At 35.2% G+C, this 15,144-nt stretch overlaps 2 protein-coding genes and 1 non-coding gene across 3 annotated transcripts; all 3 read right to left on the bottom strand.

The window, feature by feature from the left end:
- Positions 1–3,930: 3,930 nt before the first annotated feature.
- Positions 3,931–5,879, bottom strand: LOC120149661 (60S ribosomal protein L44). Its single transcript, XM_039162388.1, has 4 exons — positions 5,743–5,879; positions 4,724–4,903; positions 4,260–4,334; positions 3,931–4,125 (listed from the first exon to the last, which is right to left on the bottom strand). Exons 1-4 carry the CDS (start codon positions 5,743–5,745, stop codon positions 4,066–4,068), a joined length of 318 nt encoding a protein of 105 aa, XP_039018319.1. The 5' UTR covers positions 5,746–5,879; the 3' UTR covers positions 3,931–4,065.
- Positions 5,880–6,672: 793 nt separating this feature from the next.
- On the bottom strand, positions 6,673–11,731 carry LOC120149719 (receptor-like protein 45). The gene is made up of 3 exons (XM_039162440.1): positions 11,359–11,731; positions 9,618–11,245; positions 6,673–7,833 (listed from the first exon to the last, which is right to left on the bottom strand). The coding sequence occupies exons 1-3, from the start codon at positions 11,729–11,731 to the stop codon at positions 6,673–6,675; spliced, it is 3,162 nt and encodes a 1,053-aa protein (XP_039018371.1).
- A 2,486-nt stretch (positions 11,732–14,217) lies between these two features.
- On the bottom strand, positions 14,218–14,299 carry TRNAL-UAA. Its single transcript has one exon. It is a non-coding gene; the product is annotated as a tRNA-Leu (tRNA).
- Between the last annotated feature and the right edge of the window lie 845 nt (positions 14,300–15,144).

Here is a 15,144-nt window from a genome sequence, read left to right as displayed (position 1 = left end):
CCAGATGTTTGCCATTTCATACAACTACACGTCTTTGCATTTAGATCGACTAGCCCATTTAAGTTATTATCCAGTACTTGAAACAAAGTGTTTGAACATGGTTCAACTCTCCATGACGTTGACTTCACAACACGTTTCGTTATCTTTTTTTCAGTCCATGGTGTAACACGATGTTCCAATGTTCCTGTAAATTTAAATAAACAATACTTAGTAAAATATATAAATATGATAAGTTACGAATTCAAAGAAATAATACCTGCATGGTTTCTTTTCTTGTAGTACCACTGTTGAATAGAGGCTCGAAAAAACTCCATTAACATAGTAATGGGTAATTTCCGGGAATGACGACTTAGAGCGTTGATTGATTCTGCACTATTAGACGTCATGAAACCATATCTTGCTCCAAGTTGATGTACTCTTGACCATCTTTCAAACCCGACATCTTCTAGTGTTTGAGCACACTGAGGCAAAACACGTCTTAAACAATTTATATGCTTATTGAAATCCACTTCCCGATAAGCTTTTACAGCCTTCCAGTATGTCCATTTGTGCTTTTTTATACCAGCAGACCTTGATTTTAGATTTCTATACAAATGAACACCACAAAGTCCATGAAAAGCATCTGGGAAACACCTTCTAACAGCGTTGTCAATTGAGTTTGCCCTATCGGATATGATTGTCAGATTGCTAATAGGACCTATGCAATCCCTAAGATGCCCCATAAACCATGTCCATGAATCAGAGGTTTCAGATTTGCCAACCCCGTAAGCTATTGGCAATATCCCATTGTTAGCATCCATGGCTACTGCTAATAAGTTTACTCCAAGGTATCGACCTTTCAAATGTGCTCCGTCAACTATAATAACTGGGCGCATGCAAGTAATAAACGAACGAATCTACAAAATAATATACACAAGAAATATAATCATTTAAATGTGAAATGCATGTAACTAACAAAAATGAGTCAACAAAATTATATTGATTTACTAACCGTAGCACCAATGGCGATAAACAGCAACTCAAAGCGTCCATCTCTATCTGTTTTGATATGAGTTACCGACCCAGGATTTTTCAGCTTTAAATTGTGACAATAAGCCGGCAGTTGGGCAAACGATGCTTCTGGCGACCCCCTCAACAATTCCAAGGCATAACATTTGGCTCTCCAAGCTTGAGAATATGATACTAATCTTTAACCGAGCATTCATGTCAGTCATAATTTCATGTCCCCGATATACCCTGCCATTCAAAAACATTAACTCAGCCAGAAAACCACCCAACACCTTTTTGTTTGCCTGTCTATGGTGAGGAAAAACTTGGGTTCTTGAACATGTATGTTTATCAATAAAAGTCCTAACTTGAAACATTTTGCAATCTTTTATTCTCTTTGCAATCATACGCCACGTACAGTTTTTGTCAATCATACACCTTGTTTCGAAACGATCTTTGCTTGATTTGTTAACTTTTAGTTGATAGCCATCTTCCACACATTTCGTATATAAAGCTATCTTCAAGTCTTCCTTTGTATCAAAACAATCATCTTTCTTGATACGAATAACTTTTGTGTAACAATCAACTGCTTTCTTTATCAACTCTTCTTCCGGTATCTGAAGTAATTCTGGCATATTCCAGTTATACGCCCGTGGCATTTTCTTTTCTTCGGGGACTTTTTCTTCTTCTTTTTCTTCTTCAGGATTATATGAATTACAGAATGGATGTTCAACATGTTCATTCACAGTCGTAACTTCCTCCTCATTATCATCAACATTACATTCTTCGGCAACGGCTGTTTCATCATCAAAATTCGGGTATTGACCAATAGCAATATCATTACACGCATGGTCTGTTTCTTCTTCTGAAACATCATCAAAATCCGTGTATTGACCAATATCAAAGTCCGGATATTGACCAAGACCAAATTTCGAATACTGACTAGTACTCACAATTTTTTCTGTTGGCTCATCATCGTCTAACTGGTCAATACGAAAACCGGAATTTGGTGCTGAAAGTTGATTGGGATTTGGATTAGAGAAAGGTTGTGGGTTTTGAGAAAAACTTAGTTGATTACTACCCGCTACTGACCCAACAATACTACTTCTAGGTTCAACAACATACAATGTAACATCATCTTGTGAAACACTAATGTAAGCAATGAATCGTTCAACATCTTCATTGTCGGTTAACAAATAAACTTTACCATTTCTCTGATAAGATAGCCTAAATCCACTTAGGGGCTCTAAATTCAATTTATTTGAAACACGTAGCATTAGAGTTTCATAAGTTAACTTTTGTAAAGACAATTTTAGTTGAAGATTCATGGGTAAAGGCATATATTGTAAAACACCATGAACATTATCCCATGACCCTCCAAAACACAAATCTATCCAAACATGATCAACATTAGATGATTTCATGGTTGTAAATTAATTTACTAAACAGACGAGCTGCGAAACTAAAACCTGTTGCCGGATTGGGAAGGATGTCGTTGGATATAGGAACGGATGTCGCCGGAGAGAGTGATAGATGGAGATGGAATGAGTTGCGATTTAGGGATTTAGTTTATGATTTCAGTGTTATATACCCAAAATTTCAGTGTTGTGATTTACAGATTCTCGTTGCGATTTACGGATTATCGTTGCGATTTACAGATTCTCGTTGCGATTTACGGATTATCGTTGCGATTTACGGATACGCGTTGCGATTTACGGATTATCGTTGCGATTTACGGATACGCGTTGCGATTTACGGATACGCATTGCGATTTACGGATACGCGTTGCGATTTACGGATACACGTTGCGGTTTACGGATACGCGTTGCGATTTACGGATACGCGTTGCGATATACGGATATGCATTGCGATTTACCCATACGCGTTGCGATTTACGGATACACGTTGCGATTTACGGATACGCGTTGCGATTTATGTGTTCGCGTTGCGATTTTCATATTCGCGTTGCGATTATGGAAAATCGCAATGCGAATTTGTACTATCGCATCGCGATTTTCAAGAATCGCGTTGCGATTTTGGAAACTGATTTGCGATTCTGGGGATCGCGTTGCGATTTTTATTTCGCGTTGCGAATTTGTTGGTCATTTTGGCAAATCCAAAAAAAGTTGGTTAAAATCGTATATTATAACTTTTTTTTGGTCACTGAGGCGATTTTCTCAAAATAAAATGGGTGTTACGTTGGACAATAAATTTTAATGGTTATTTATTAAGTAAATTACTTCACAAGTCATACAATTATTTGTAAGATTATAAATAGGTTATTCAATCATTAAGTAAAATTATAATTAGGTTATTCAATTTTAAAAAATCACAAACAAATCACTCAATTAATCGAAAAAGAAAACTAAAAAAGAATTCATTTCGAGTCTTGAGCTTTTTGAAGATCGGGTTTCCATTCGACGATCCGAACATTAGAGAGACTACTTTTGATGTGGAAAAACATATCCCAAGATGAAAGTAATTTGCCAATTCATGGCATAGATTGAGATTCAAGTTTGAAACATTTTGCTCATATATAATAAGTAATTTAATCTATTTATTTAATTTACATAGTCAAATGATGTTAATTGAGTTGATAAAATTATAAAATAAATTAACGACACAAGATTTCTTTCGTTAAATCAAGCAATTAAGAATTTATTAATGCACAAAATAAAATATCAAAGAATTCTAATAGGTTAAAGCTTATTCAAGTGTACAAAGAAAGAATTTACAACTAGCCACGCTCTGTATAAACATCCCAACAGTTACCTCGAAGAATAGTATAACATTCATGTAATTTCACATATTTTTTTAATAAAACTTAAATAATTTTTTAATAATTAAATAATAATTTCAACGGTTGATTCAGTTCAAAATAATCTTTTTGTAAACATTCCTTTCTTTTTAATCTCAGTTTCCATTATCTTACTGATTTCGATCTTTTCAATAGACAACAATCAATTTCAACATCAGAAGTAGTGAAACAACTGCCAACAATGAGTGCAACCAATGTAATTAACCTTAAAAGAAAAGCAAACTTAACAAAATTCCAAAGTAAAACCCATAACGAAACATTTAGAAAAGAGATGTTCCCTTCCCCTTCTTATCTCCACCAATCTCAAAGTGCTTGCACCTCTGCACAAACCCAGCATCCAAAAATACAATCACAAGTTAGTCCATTAAACATGGTTAATGGAAGCAAAAAAAAACAGTATAAAAAAACAACCAAAAGTTAGCTCATTAAACAACAGAGCTTTCAATGCACCAACCTTGATCGGATGCTGTGAGACATGCTTGCAACCCTGGCATTGAAGCCTCAGCACAATCTTCTTGGTGGTCTTTGCCTGTTCAGAGGATACACAGTCATATATATTGTAAAGGCCTGGAAACACTTGAGAAAATGGCAACAACTGAATTGACAAAAGGAATAACATCCCTTACAACCTAGTATGGGAATATTGACCTTCTCAAATATACATCTAACATCCAATCAAAGTCTTGGCCTCTCAAGAAAGTGACAATAATCGAATTGACAAAATGGTTAACCAACCATCTCTTACAATCTAGTACCGGAATATGCAGCACAAGATTATTGATCTTTAAAATTTACATCTAACATCCAGTCAAGGGCTTGACAAAATGGATAACTAAACAATTGCTTACAGCCTAGTACTTTCCAATACATATCAAATATCCATTCAAGGGATAAAGGATAGGTGCAATGAAAATTTACCTTCTTGTGGAACACTGGTTTGGTCTGACCACCATAACCTGATTGTTTGCGATCGTAACGACGTTTCCCTTGAGCAGCCAAACTATCCTTACCCTTCTTATACTGTGTAACCTTGTGCAAAGTGTGCTTCCTGCACTCCTTGCTCTTGCAATAAGTCTTCTTTGTCTTAGGTACGTTCACCTGAAATACCAATTCATAACTAAGCTCAAAAGAACAAAAAAGGGCAAATGTAGCAACCATTTCCGCAATGAAAACCTAGGTTAGACTTCATCAACAGATAGCTCTTCCACAACCAATATTTACAAATTGCAATCTCGTAAAAGTTTGTTTGACACTAGGATTTCTCACAGAAACCCTATGATAAAGTCATCAACTCATGGCCAATTTCAGATTCATCACATAGTATAGGATTTAGATAGCGGCCGAATAGCATAATAACGGCCATTATGCGGTATCCAAAACTACTATTGTGGAAAATAGCAGTGTGAAGTGGAATCACACCAGTAGCGGTAGATAGCAGCAGCAATTTAGTGGGTAGCGACCAATTGCGACAATATTGGGCCACTATTCCCGCTATTGTTTGACTATTCTAATTTTTTTTTTATAAAAAAATTCAGCTCCTTCTGTACCGACAACAATAACATCTGTTATGACTGCAATCACCATAAACACATCACAACCGAAAACGCACCCGCAACTGCAATTTAAATCCCAATAAAGCTATCGGTGATTCATCAAAATATAATAAATTCTGCAACTTCACTGGTAATTTCTTGAATTTATTACACCGAAGGCAGAAGGGAAAAATAAATTCACCATAAATTTCTAGAAAATGGAACATACAGAAGAAAAAGAAATCCCAAACTCTACATTCCTACATAAATGCTCTTATACAATAATGACCATAAGATTAACAACTTATTCGACTGAAACATCTTGTAATGGAGAAAAAGATGAGATCCAAAACATCCTCAAAAGATAAAAGAAAACCAAACAAAGAAAAGAGAAAGAAAGGATACCATGGTAGCAGCTGAAGAGAGATAACCTGTGCTCTGTATCGGACTGGATGGTGAACTAGGAAGTAGCGAATGAAACAATTTAACCTATCTAGGGTTTTAAAAATGGCTCATTTTTAGGGCTAGATTTTGGGCTTAAACAAAAGAACCCATTTTGGTTCTCAAATTTAGTATTTAATTTGTTGAATTATAGTATTTAGTTTTCTATTTACACTTCTATTTAAATAAATTTATTTTTTATCATTATTATGTTATTTATATTTTTTTAACATTTTATATTATCTATACTTCAGTCCGAATTATAGAAGAATTTTTTTTTTAAATTTTTTGGATAAATCAGATTATATTACCCGAAACAGAGTTTAAGCACAACCAATTAACCAATCAACATTGAAGAACCAAAAGAAACAGCCTATACAAAATGATTGGTTATGCTATACCCCAAGCATTACATAGCTTTAAGTTAGTACTATCAAGTCTATTAATATTAGTTCCCCCAAGACGGATTCCAACAACGTCCTTAACCTCCTTTAGCAAGCAGTCGATCGTTCTACTCCGTCCTTGAAAGATTCGCTGATTTCTTTCCTGCCACAAGGAGTAAATAACAGCAGTCCAGGAAATTTTCAAAATGGTAGTGAGTAAGGACCTCCCTTTCCATAATGAACTAGCATTTATGACCATTTCATTCCATGATAAGGAAGTGGTCTTCATCCCATTTAGGGTCAGAATTGAATTCCAGAGTTTCACTGCCATTGTACATTGTGAAAAAAGATGGTCACTTGACTCGTAAGAGTTACTGCAGTTAACGCAAATAGTGTCGGAGCTAATTCCCATTTTAAGAAGTATGTCTCTTGTAGGCAATTTGTTGAGAAGAGCCATCCAAGCAATCAAACTGATTTTTGGAATATGCATTGGGAACCAAATCAGTTTATGTCATGTAACAATCTGCCCTTTGCTTCGAATCAAGTCCCAAATTTCCTTAACTTGTGGAGAACCGACAGAAAGGATTGGGAAAGCTTCAGCCCTTAATTTTAAGATTCTATTGGTGCTCCAACTCAAATTAGGTGTTGCTTTATAATGCCAAAAGTCCTGCTCCTTAAAAACATATGCCTTAAGCCAAGCAACCCACAGGGAACCGGTTCCTGCTAAGATTTTCCGGATTAGAGTAATGACACAAGCTTTATTCCAAGTTTTAATGTTATTCAATCCGAGGCCACCTTCTGCTTTGGAAACACAAATGTTATCCCAACGCACACGAGCACTAGCAGCAGATTTATCTGCTCCTTTCCAGAAGTACCTAGAGCAAAGTTGTTCCATTTTTTTAAGAATAGAAGTTGGCAGGACTAGTTGTCTGCACCAGTAATTGCTGACATTGAATAAGACTGATCTAATGAGCTCTAAGCGGCCTGCATAACTTAGATTTCGGCTTGACCAGTGATGAAGTTTAAGCTTGATCTTGTCAATTAACGCTTGGCAGTCCTTTTCAGAAAGTTTGCGGGTGACCAGGGGAATACCAAGATAACGAATAGGAAGACTTCCAATTTGAAACCCCGTAATAATTCTTAAGTTCTCAATGGTTCTTGAAGGAATCCCCGCAGCAAAGATTTCACATTTGGCAGGATTCAGTTTAAGCCCCGAGACTTCATAGAATTTGTCAAGAATAGTAAGAGCACCTACAACAGAGTCAATATTGCCTTTGCAGAAGATAAGTAAATCGTCAGCAAAAGAGAGATGAGTAAGACCAATTTTCCTGCATTTTGGATGAAAACCAAACATTTCTCTTTCGGCAGCCAAATTAAGCATTCGGGATAAAATATTCATTGCAAGAACAAAAAGATAAGGGTATAGAGGGTCTCCCTGTCTTACGCCTCTAGCTCCTTTAAAATAGTCGATTAATGTTCCATTAAAAGAAATGGAATACCTTGCTTGTGTGAAACATGCTTCGATCCAAGCAATGAAAGCAAGAGGGAGATTGAGAGCTTTAAGTATTTGAATGATGAATCCCCAGTGAATGGAGTCGAAAGCTTTATGAAGGTCAATCTTCAGTGCGCATCTCGGGGAAATGGATTTTCTTCCATAGCCTTTGACCATCTCCTGAGCAAGGAGGGAATTATCAATAATGCTCCTTCCTTTGATGAAAGCTGTTTGGTTCAAAGTAATTTTTTTTAAATTACTGAGACCTCTTTAGTTATATTTATATTTGTGCCGGTATATAATTATAATATAGATAAAATTATCCTGATGGTCATGGTATAGTGAAAAATATTTTCCCATATAATGCACTTTAAGAATTATTTTTTGAAATGAGGTGATTTGAATGATACCAAAAGTAACACGTGATAAGTATATGACGTCTTTTACATGTTCAAGAAAAACGCAAGGATGACGAGGCGTCTTCCTTATATTCCCTGCACGATTAGCTTTCTTTGTCGTTTTGTCGTATTTGTGCATGACCGTAAAAAAGATTTTTTAATTGAAATAATATAAGATAAACTGATTACAAGTTCTAGGGATGGCAACAGGACGGTTTCGGGCCGGGGATTGATCTCACCGTCCCCGTCTCCGTTTAAAAAATTTGTATTCGTCTCCGCTTAAAAAATCGCGGGGATTTAAACGGGGATCCCTATCGGGTAATCGGGGAAAACCGCGAGGAAACGGGTATCCCCGTTTAACATAAACGGGTATCCCCGTTTACCTTAGATGGTTATTTTTCACCGCGGGGATCCCCGTTACCGTTTAAATTTCACACGATGACACGAGTTATTTAAAAAATAATGTCATTATTGGATCTAAACTTGCTTAAAACGCCAAACACCACCAAATGCATCCAAAATATAAAACCAAAACAATTCAAATAGACAAATATAATGACAACGACTAATAATATATATATTTTTAATTTAAATTAAATTTATTAATATTATATATATATAATAATTATTTTTAATATTTATTGGGCCGAGTATCGGGTCGGGTAATCGGGGCGGGGATTACCAAACCTGTCCTCGTCCCCGTCCCCGTTTAAAAAATTCGGTTTTTTTCCGTCCCCGTTTATCATCCCCGAACCCGACCCGTTTAATTCGGTTTTCGATTTTTCCCGACGGATTCAATTTTTTTTCCATCCCTAACAAGTTCTACTAATTAAATTATCCTTATTTATAAATTAGGATGAAAAGAATTATTAAATTATGTAGAGAGTGAAAAATAATGACGGAAATAGAAAACAAAATTGAAGTTGGGAATTATTAAGCTATTTGACGCATTAACGATAAGAAAATTCTTTCAAAAAACTTTAATTTATTATCATGTATTTTTAATTAATATTTAAATAAAAATTAAGACAAATGTAATTGATTAAAATTACTTGTGAAAAATTATCCTCAAAGTGTGTCAAATGATTATACTACGAAAATAACAATCCCTAAAATATTATTAAGAATCAAAATAGAATATTAATTATTATTTAAAATATTATTAAGAACCGGCTAAATTCTCTATTAAACTTTTTTGAAAATACTTCTAAAAAAAAAGAACATTTCCTTTTATTACTGAGACCACTTGATAGGTTCAATTGACTATTAAACTTTTAAAATATGTAATATAAATATTTTTAATAATTTATTTTTAATATAAATATAATCTTAATTATTATTTAATAAAACATGATTAATACTAAATTGTTTGTGTATATGTTGGTGGTATATTATAATAAATTGCTGCGATGGAACTGTAACGGTGGGAGATTTTGTAAAAAAAAGGACATCATTTCCTTCCTCTCGAATGAAGAGTTGGCCATACAAGGTTCTTAAGACTTACATGTTTCGATCTTATTCTAAAGAGATAATAATAAAAAAGAAAGACCAAAACAGCAAAAGTACATAACTGAGAATTGACTTGTCCGCACCAGCGTAAACCGGTGGTGTTTCTGCACTGTCATTGCATTTGTTTGAAAGTGGAGACTTGTCCGCACCAGCGTAAACCGGTGGTGTTTCTGCACTGTCATTGCATTTGTTTGAAAGTGGAGGTCCGCAAAGGCCGGGATTGCCTATGTAACTGTCATTTGAAAATGTATCAAACTGGCGTCCCGTTGGTATCATACCTGATAGATTGTTGAAAGGGACATAAATAATTTCAAGAAATTCAAGATCAGTTAAATCAGGGGGTAATACACCGAAGAGATTGTTGTGTGAAAGATCTAGGGCTTCTAGATTTGTCAAGTTTGCCAAGGATGAAGGTATTTGACCTGTGAGAAGGTTGTTCGACATGTTTAGTACAACAATCTCCCTCAATCGTGTCATTTGGATTGGAATTCTACCTGTTAGTTTATTCGAAGAGACATCTATTCCTTTTAAAACGAAGTCAATAATGTTCCAGTCGTAAGACGGACGGTAGGCATCGTAGCCAGGATCCTTCCAGGAAGTAATGTTGTCAACACAGTCGGGAATGTCACCAGAAAGACCATTTCTTGATAGATCTAAAACATGCAATTCCCTCATTTGGCAAATTTCCCGTGGTATTTGTCCTTCGAAGCGATTCCCTCTGAGGTCTAGTACTTTTAACTTGGGTAAACTTGAGTTTTTGGGAAACAAAGCTCCTGTCAGGTTGTTTCCGGATAACCTCAAATATATCAGACAACTCATATTGCTTGCCATGCTATGGGGAATTTCTCCTTGAAACTGATTATCTGATAAATCTAGCTTCTGAAGTTGGTTACCAAAGGACAAGGGCAGGTTTCCATTGAAGCTATTTTTGGAAAGATTTAAATGGTTCAGCTGTGGAAAATTCAAGCCCAAGGCTCTGGGTAATGTCCCATGCAAGAAATTGTCAGAAATGTCAAGAAGAGTAAGCCTTGAGCTTATGTTCTTGGGGAAGGGACCAGTGAAGTTATTGCCTCTTAACCATAATTCTGAACTGATATTGTAAAACATCCATGAAGGAATGTTTCCCAAGAGTGAGTTGTAGGTTAAATCTAGGACATCAAGGCGTTCTTGTCTGGAGAGGAAGCCGGGAATGTTCTTGAGGTTACAACCACTTAACCGCAGAGTATTTAGACTGAAAGATGGAGAGTCTACCTCTGATTCAACTATCAAGTGGTTGAAGGAAATATCAAGTTCACTCAGCCTCGACAGATTGGCAAAAATGCAGAGCGAAATCATGCCGTGGAACTCATTTCTTGATAGAACAATTGACTCAATATTCGTTAGGTTGCTAATCGGCAAAGAAGGAAAAGAGCCATTGAAGTTGTTGTCAGAGAGATCCAGATGCTGGAGAGAAACCATCTTTCCCAATCGCAAATTGATGCTTCCAAAGAGATAGTTATCAAACAGTATCAATTCTTTCAGAAACAGGTTGTCGCAAAGACAATCTGGAATATTGCCTTGTAAGTTGTTGCTAGACAAATCCAGGAAATAAAGAGAAGGAGATTTACCCCAACAGAGATTAGAGCCATTGTTTATGGAATTGTCATGGAGATCCAACTTTTGAAGTTGCTTCAGCTCTCTAAATGCTGCAGTGATTTAATCATGAAAATATGCTTTCTATCAATAAAAACAGATACTATACCCTCTTCCCATGCTTCCAAGGAATAGAGATATAAATTGAGAGGTTTAGAATATTTACCGTCAGTTGAAACGAATCCTCCTATATGATTCCCTGGCAGTTCAAGTTCCCGCAACTCCTCAAACTGAGCAAACAAGGTAGCGTTTGGGTACCACGGTTCAACCACACCATCACTTTCTTCCCTCAAGTAGTGAAAGAAGATCTTATGAATACGTGTACGAGTTGGATCACATTCAACGCCCTCCCACTCGCAACATTCTTCTCCATACCAGTTTGAGAAAGCCGACCCCGCTGGACTGCTCATTGAATCTTTGATTTGTAGAAGAGCAGCTCTTTCTACTTCTAAGCAGCCTTGGCAATCAATGCAAAGAAGCATAATTAAGAACCATCTATAGAAACCGGTAATCTCCGTCACAAGACTAGGCCTAGCCATGTCTTCTTTATTTCATCAATGAACAGTATCTATCAGTATTTATAGTTGGCATTTTGCCGCTTTCCACATGCCGAGTGGAATTTCTTGCCTTCACTAACCACGTGGGTTGATTATTTGGTTTGCATTAGCAATGAAGTTTCAGTTGTCAGAATCAGAGGTAGAAGACAAAGAAAAAAGACTTCTGTTGAGCATCTTAGTCAACATGACAGTTCCAACACGGCAAAAAAGGGGGTTTTTTCCCCATTAAGAGGGAAGATCACAACAAATATTAACATCCAAATATACATAAGATTTGTATTTGAAGGATTAAAGATTTATAATTCAAATACACATAATTTTTGTCAAAATTCATGCAATCTACATTCACTCCTTATATATTATAATTTGTATTAATTAGTTTAGAAGTCAAAATCAATTGCCTTAAATTTAAATTATCAATAACATGAGTAATCAATTTGCTATAACTGAAAGCTTTCTATGGCCCAACTACGAAAAAAGAGAAAAGGGCAAATTCTTTGGCTTCTTTTTCCACAAAATCAACACGGAAAATAGGATTACTTCTAAGAAATAAGAAATGAGCTGCCCAATATGTAAGTTCGACTTTGGCAAGTTCCCAGCAAATCTATGTTGTGTTGTCATTATGACGACAATGATATAAGTACGTCTTTAACACCGTGTTTCAGCTCTTCAAAATCTAATAGCTCAAAACAAAGTGCAGATCAATGTCGATGAACAAAATCTAAATAGAATTAATCTTGACATTCGATAAAGTATAAGGAACTGTCTTTTCCTTTTATTTTTTTTATATTTTAAATATTGGTGAAGATATAGATTAAATTGAACATAAGATGAATTTTAGAGTTCAAATTATAAAGTATAAGAAAATTAAGGACTAATGGTGTAATTTTACCATTTTCTTTGAATTGCAAATAAAATGATAAGAAAAGGATGTTGGTTGGTAAATATTAAATGTTAAACGAATATTATTATGACGTGTTTATAAAAATTAAATGAAATTTTCATGAATGTTAAATGAATGAATACAAATACCTCTAAAAATAAATAAACGAACACGAATTGAACATGAACACCATCTAAATTAAACAAAGGTACACGACATAACTTTTTTTTTTTGAATTGTAGAGGATGCTATTACAAAGAAATACTAGATGCGGAGAAAACAGGACCATAGAGGTCACGTTGAAGAAGAGGTATAATCTCTTGAGGAGGTACTATGTAGGTCTGAGCTCGTTCATTAGTATCAGCGGTAGTTTTTGCAAGGAAGTCTGCTGCAGCATTTGTTTCATGTCAAATGAGGATGAATTCAATTTTCCATTGCTTTGAGATGAGATTTGCAATAGAGCGAACAAGAGTTATTGGACTGCAGTTAGCCATTGACGAAGTGAAAAGTTTAAGAGCTTCGACACTGTCGGTTTGGCATTGGAGGCGTTTGATATTATGGGAAAGCGCCAATTGAAGTCCTTCTAAAATTCCCCAAAGTTCAGCTTGAAGAGGCGTTGAAATTCCAACATGTTTATTGAAACCAATGATCCAGTCACCATTCATATTCCTAATGAGGCCACCCACCGAGCCGTTTGAAGAAATTTTGTGAACCGCTCCATCCAGAACACGACATAACTTTAATCGTTAATAATTTTCAGCAACCAAAATAATCGTGTTAACCTTACACGGAACATGGACTCTGCCAAATAGATATGTCCATCACAAGCTCACGCTGTTGATATAGAAGCAGCTTGATGTATTTGCTCTCGATTGCGAGCTCCTATAAACATAACAACCAGATTAGCTTCCTTTTTCCAGACATTAAACACTACTGTTCAAAGTAAATATGAAATAATAACCTAAAGACTATTAAATTATGAGCATTACACTGCAAAATGCCTTTATGTGATTCAAGGCTCGGTGTGTTCCAACTTCTCAATCTCTGCTCCATTTTGAGGAATCTTCGCAGGTGAACCTGTTTCAAATGCTTTGCCTACTAAGATATTAAAAAAACGAATGGCAGAAACAATTCCCTGAGCTAATCGAAACAACATCCATACGAATGAAAAACTACAGAACAAATTTGCATTTTCTTTAATAAACCCATAATTCGTAATTAACGATCGCAGAGATTGACTGATTTAAACGATGAAATCAGGTTTTTTAGAACCTCTTTGAAAATTGGGAATGGCAATGAGCACAGCGTGAAGAGAAGCTTATATTTCAAGCGAGCCTCAGTGAGAGCACCGTTGCCGTTACCTCCAACTCAACCCATTTCTAAATGATGGCGGCCATCAAATTCCGAATCACCGTTGCCTATAACAGAGCCGTTGGAGAGAAGAGAATGACCGTTAGGAGCAGCAATGATAGGGGTAGGAGCAGGAGCAGGAGCAGGAGCAGGAGCAGGAGTAGGAGTAGGAGTTATATTTGAAGCTAGAGATTGAAAGGAAAAAAATACACAAATCAAACAGAGATGTTTAAAACGTCGACAGCAGAGATCGAACCTGCGCGGGCGTAGCCGAACAGATTTTAAGTCCGTCTCCTTAACCACTCGGACATATCGACCTTTGATGTTAGGTTTCTTAAAAAAACTATAATAATTTATTAATAACATCGTCGGCTGCCGAATCACTGATGCTTAAAATAGAACCGTTGGGCAGAGAAGGTAAACTAAAAACACAAGAAAAATGATCAGTCAAAAATAGAACGAAGAGGATTAAAATTATGATCAAATAAATAAAATGTATAAGTAATAAAGATAAAATATGTAATTATATTAATTTGGTTAATTGTCACGTCAATCTCTTTATCAAATATTAACAATGAGTAGTTTAATTAACATTATTTAAATAGTTAAAAGATCTAATTGCCAAAATTAAAAAATCGATTGTCAAAATAGAATCCTCCAATAGTTAAGTGATCATGGATGTAGTTTATCCTTAGGGGATGAATAATCTTTTTTTTTTAATTATATTCTCATGTTCGGTTGTTCTCGTTCTCGTAACCTGATAATAACACTTTTTTTTGTTAAAATGGTGGAAATATAATTCTTTTTAAATTCTTAAATATTTGACAATTCTTTACATTTTAGATAACATTGCTCTTACAATAATGAGTTATTTTCATGTGGATCATTCTCACTTTTTTTTCGTGCTTCACTTCAAATTATATATATAATAATAATAAAATAAGTTTAGGTAATTAAAGTTATTTTTTATTATTAATATCTAACATATTAATGATTTATAATTTTATGAGGAGAAAAAACTCAAACTTATTGTAGTAAAAATTTTAATTTTAACAATGGAGAATAAAAAGGGTAAATTATGAAAATGGTCACTAATGTTTGAGTAAGTTTTTGTTTTCATTATTGATGTTGCAAAAGTCACAAATCGGTCACTAACGTTATC

This window comes from Hibiscus syriacus, unplaced genomic scaffold (genome assembly GCF_006381635.1).
Source record: "Hibiscus syriacus cultivar Baekdansim isolate YM2019G1 unplaced genomic scaffold, ASM638163v2 tig00111008_pilon, whole genome shotgun sequence".
Taxonomy (NCBI): Eukaryota; Viridiplantae; Streptophyta; class Magnoliopsida; order Malvales; family Malvaceae; genus Hibiscus; species Hibiscus syriacus.
This window is presented reverse-complemented; position numbering and strand designations above follow the sequence as displayed.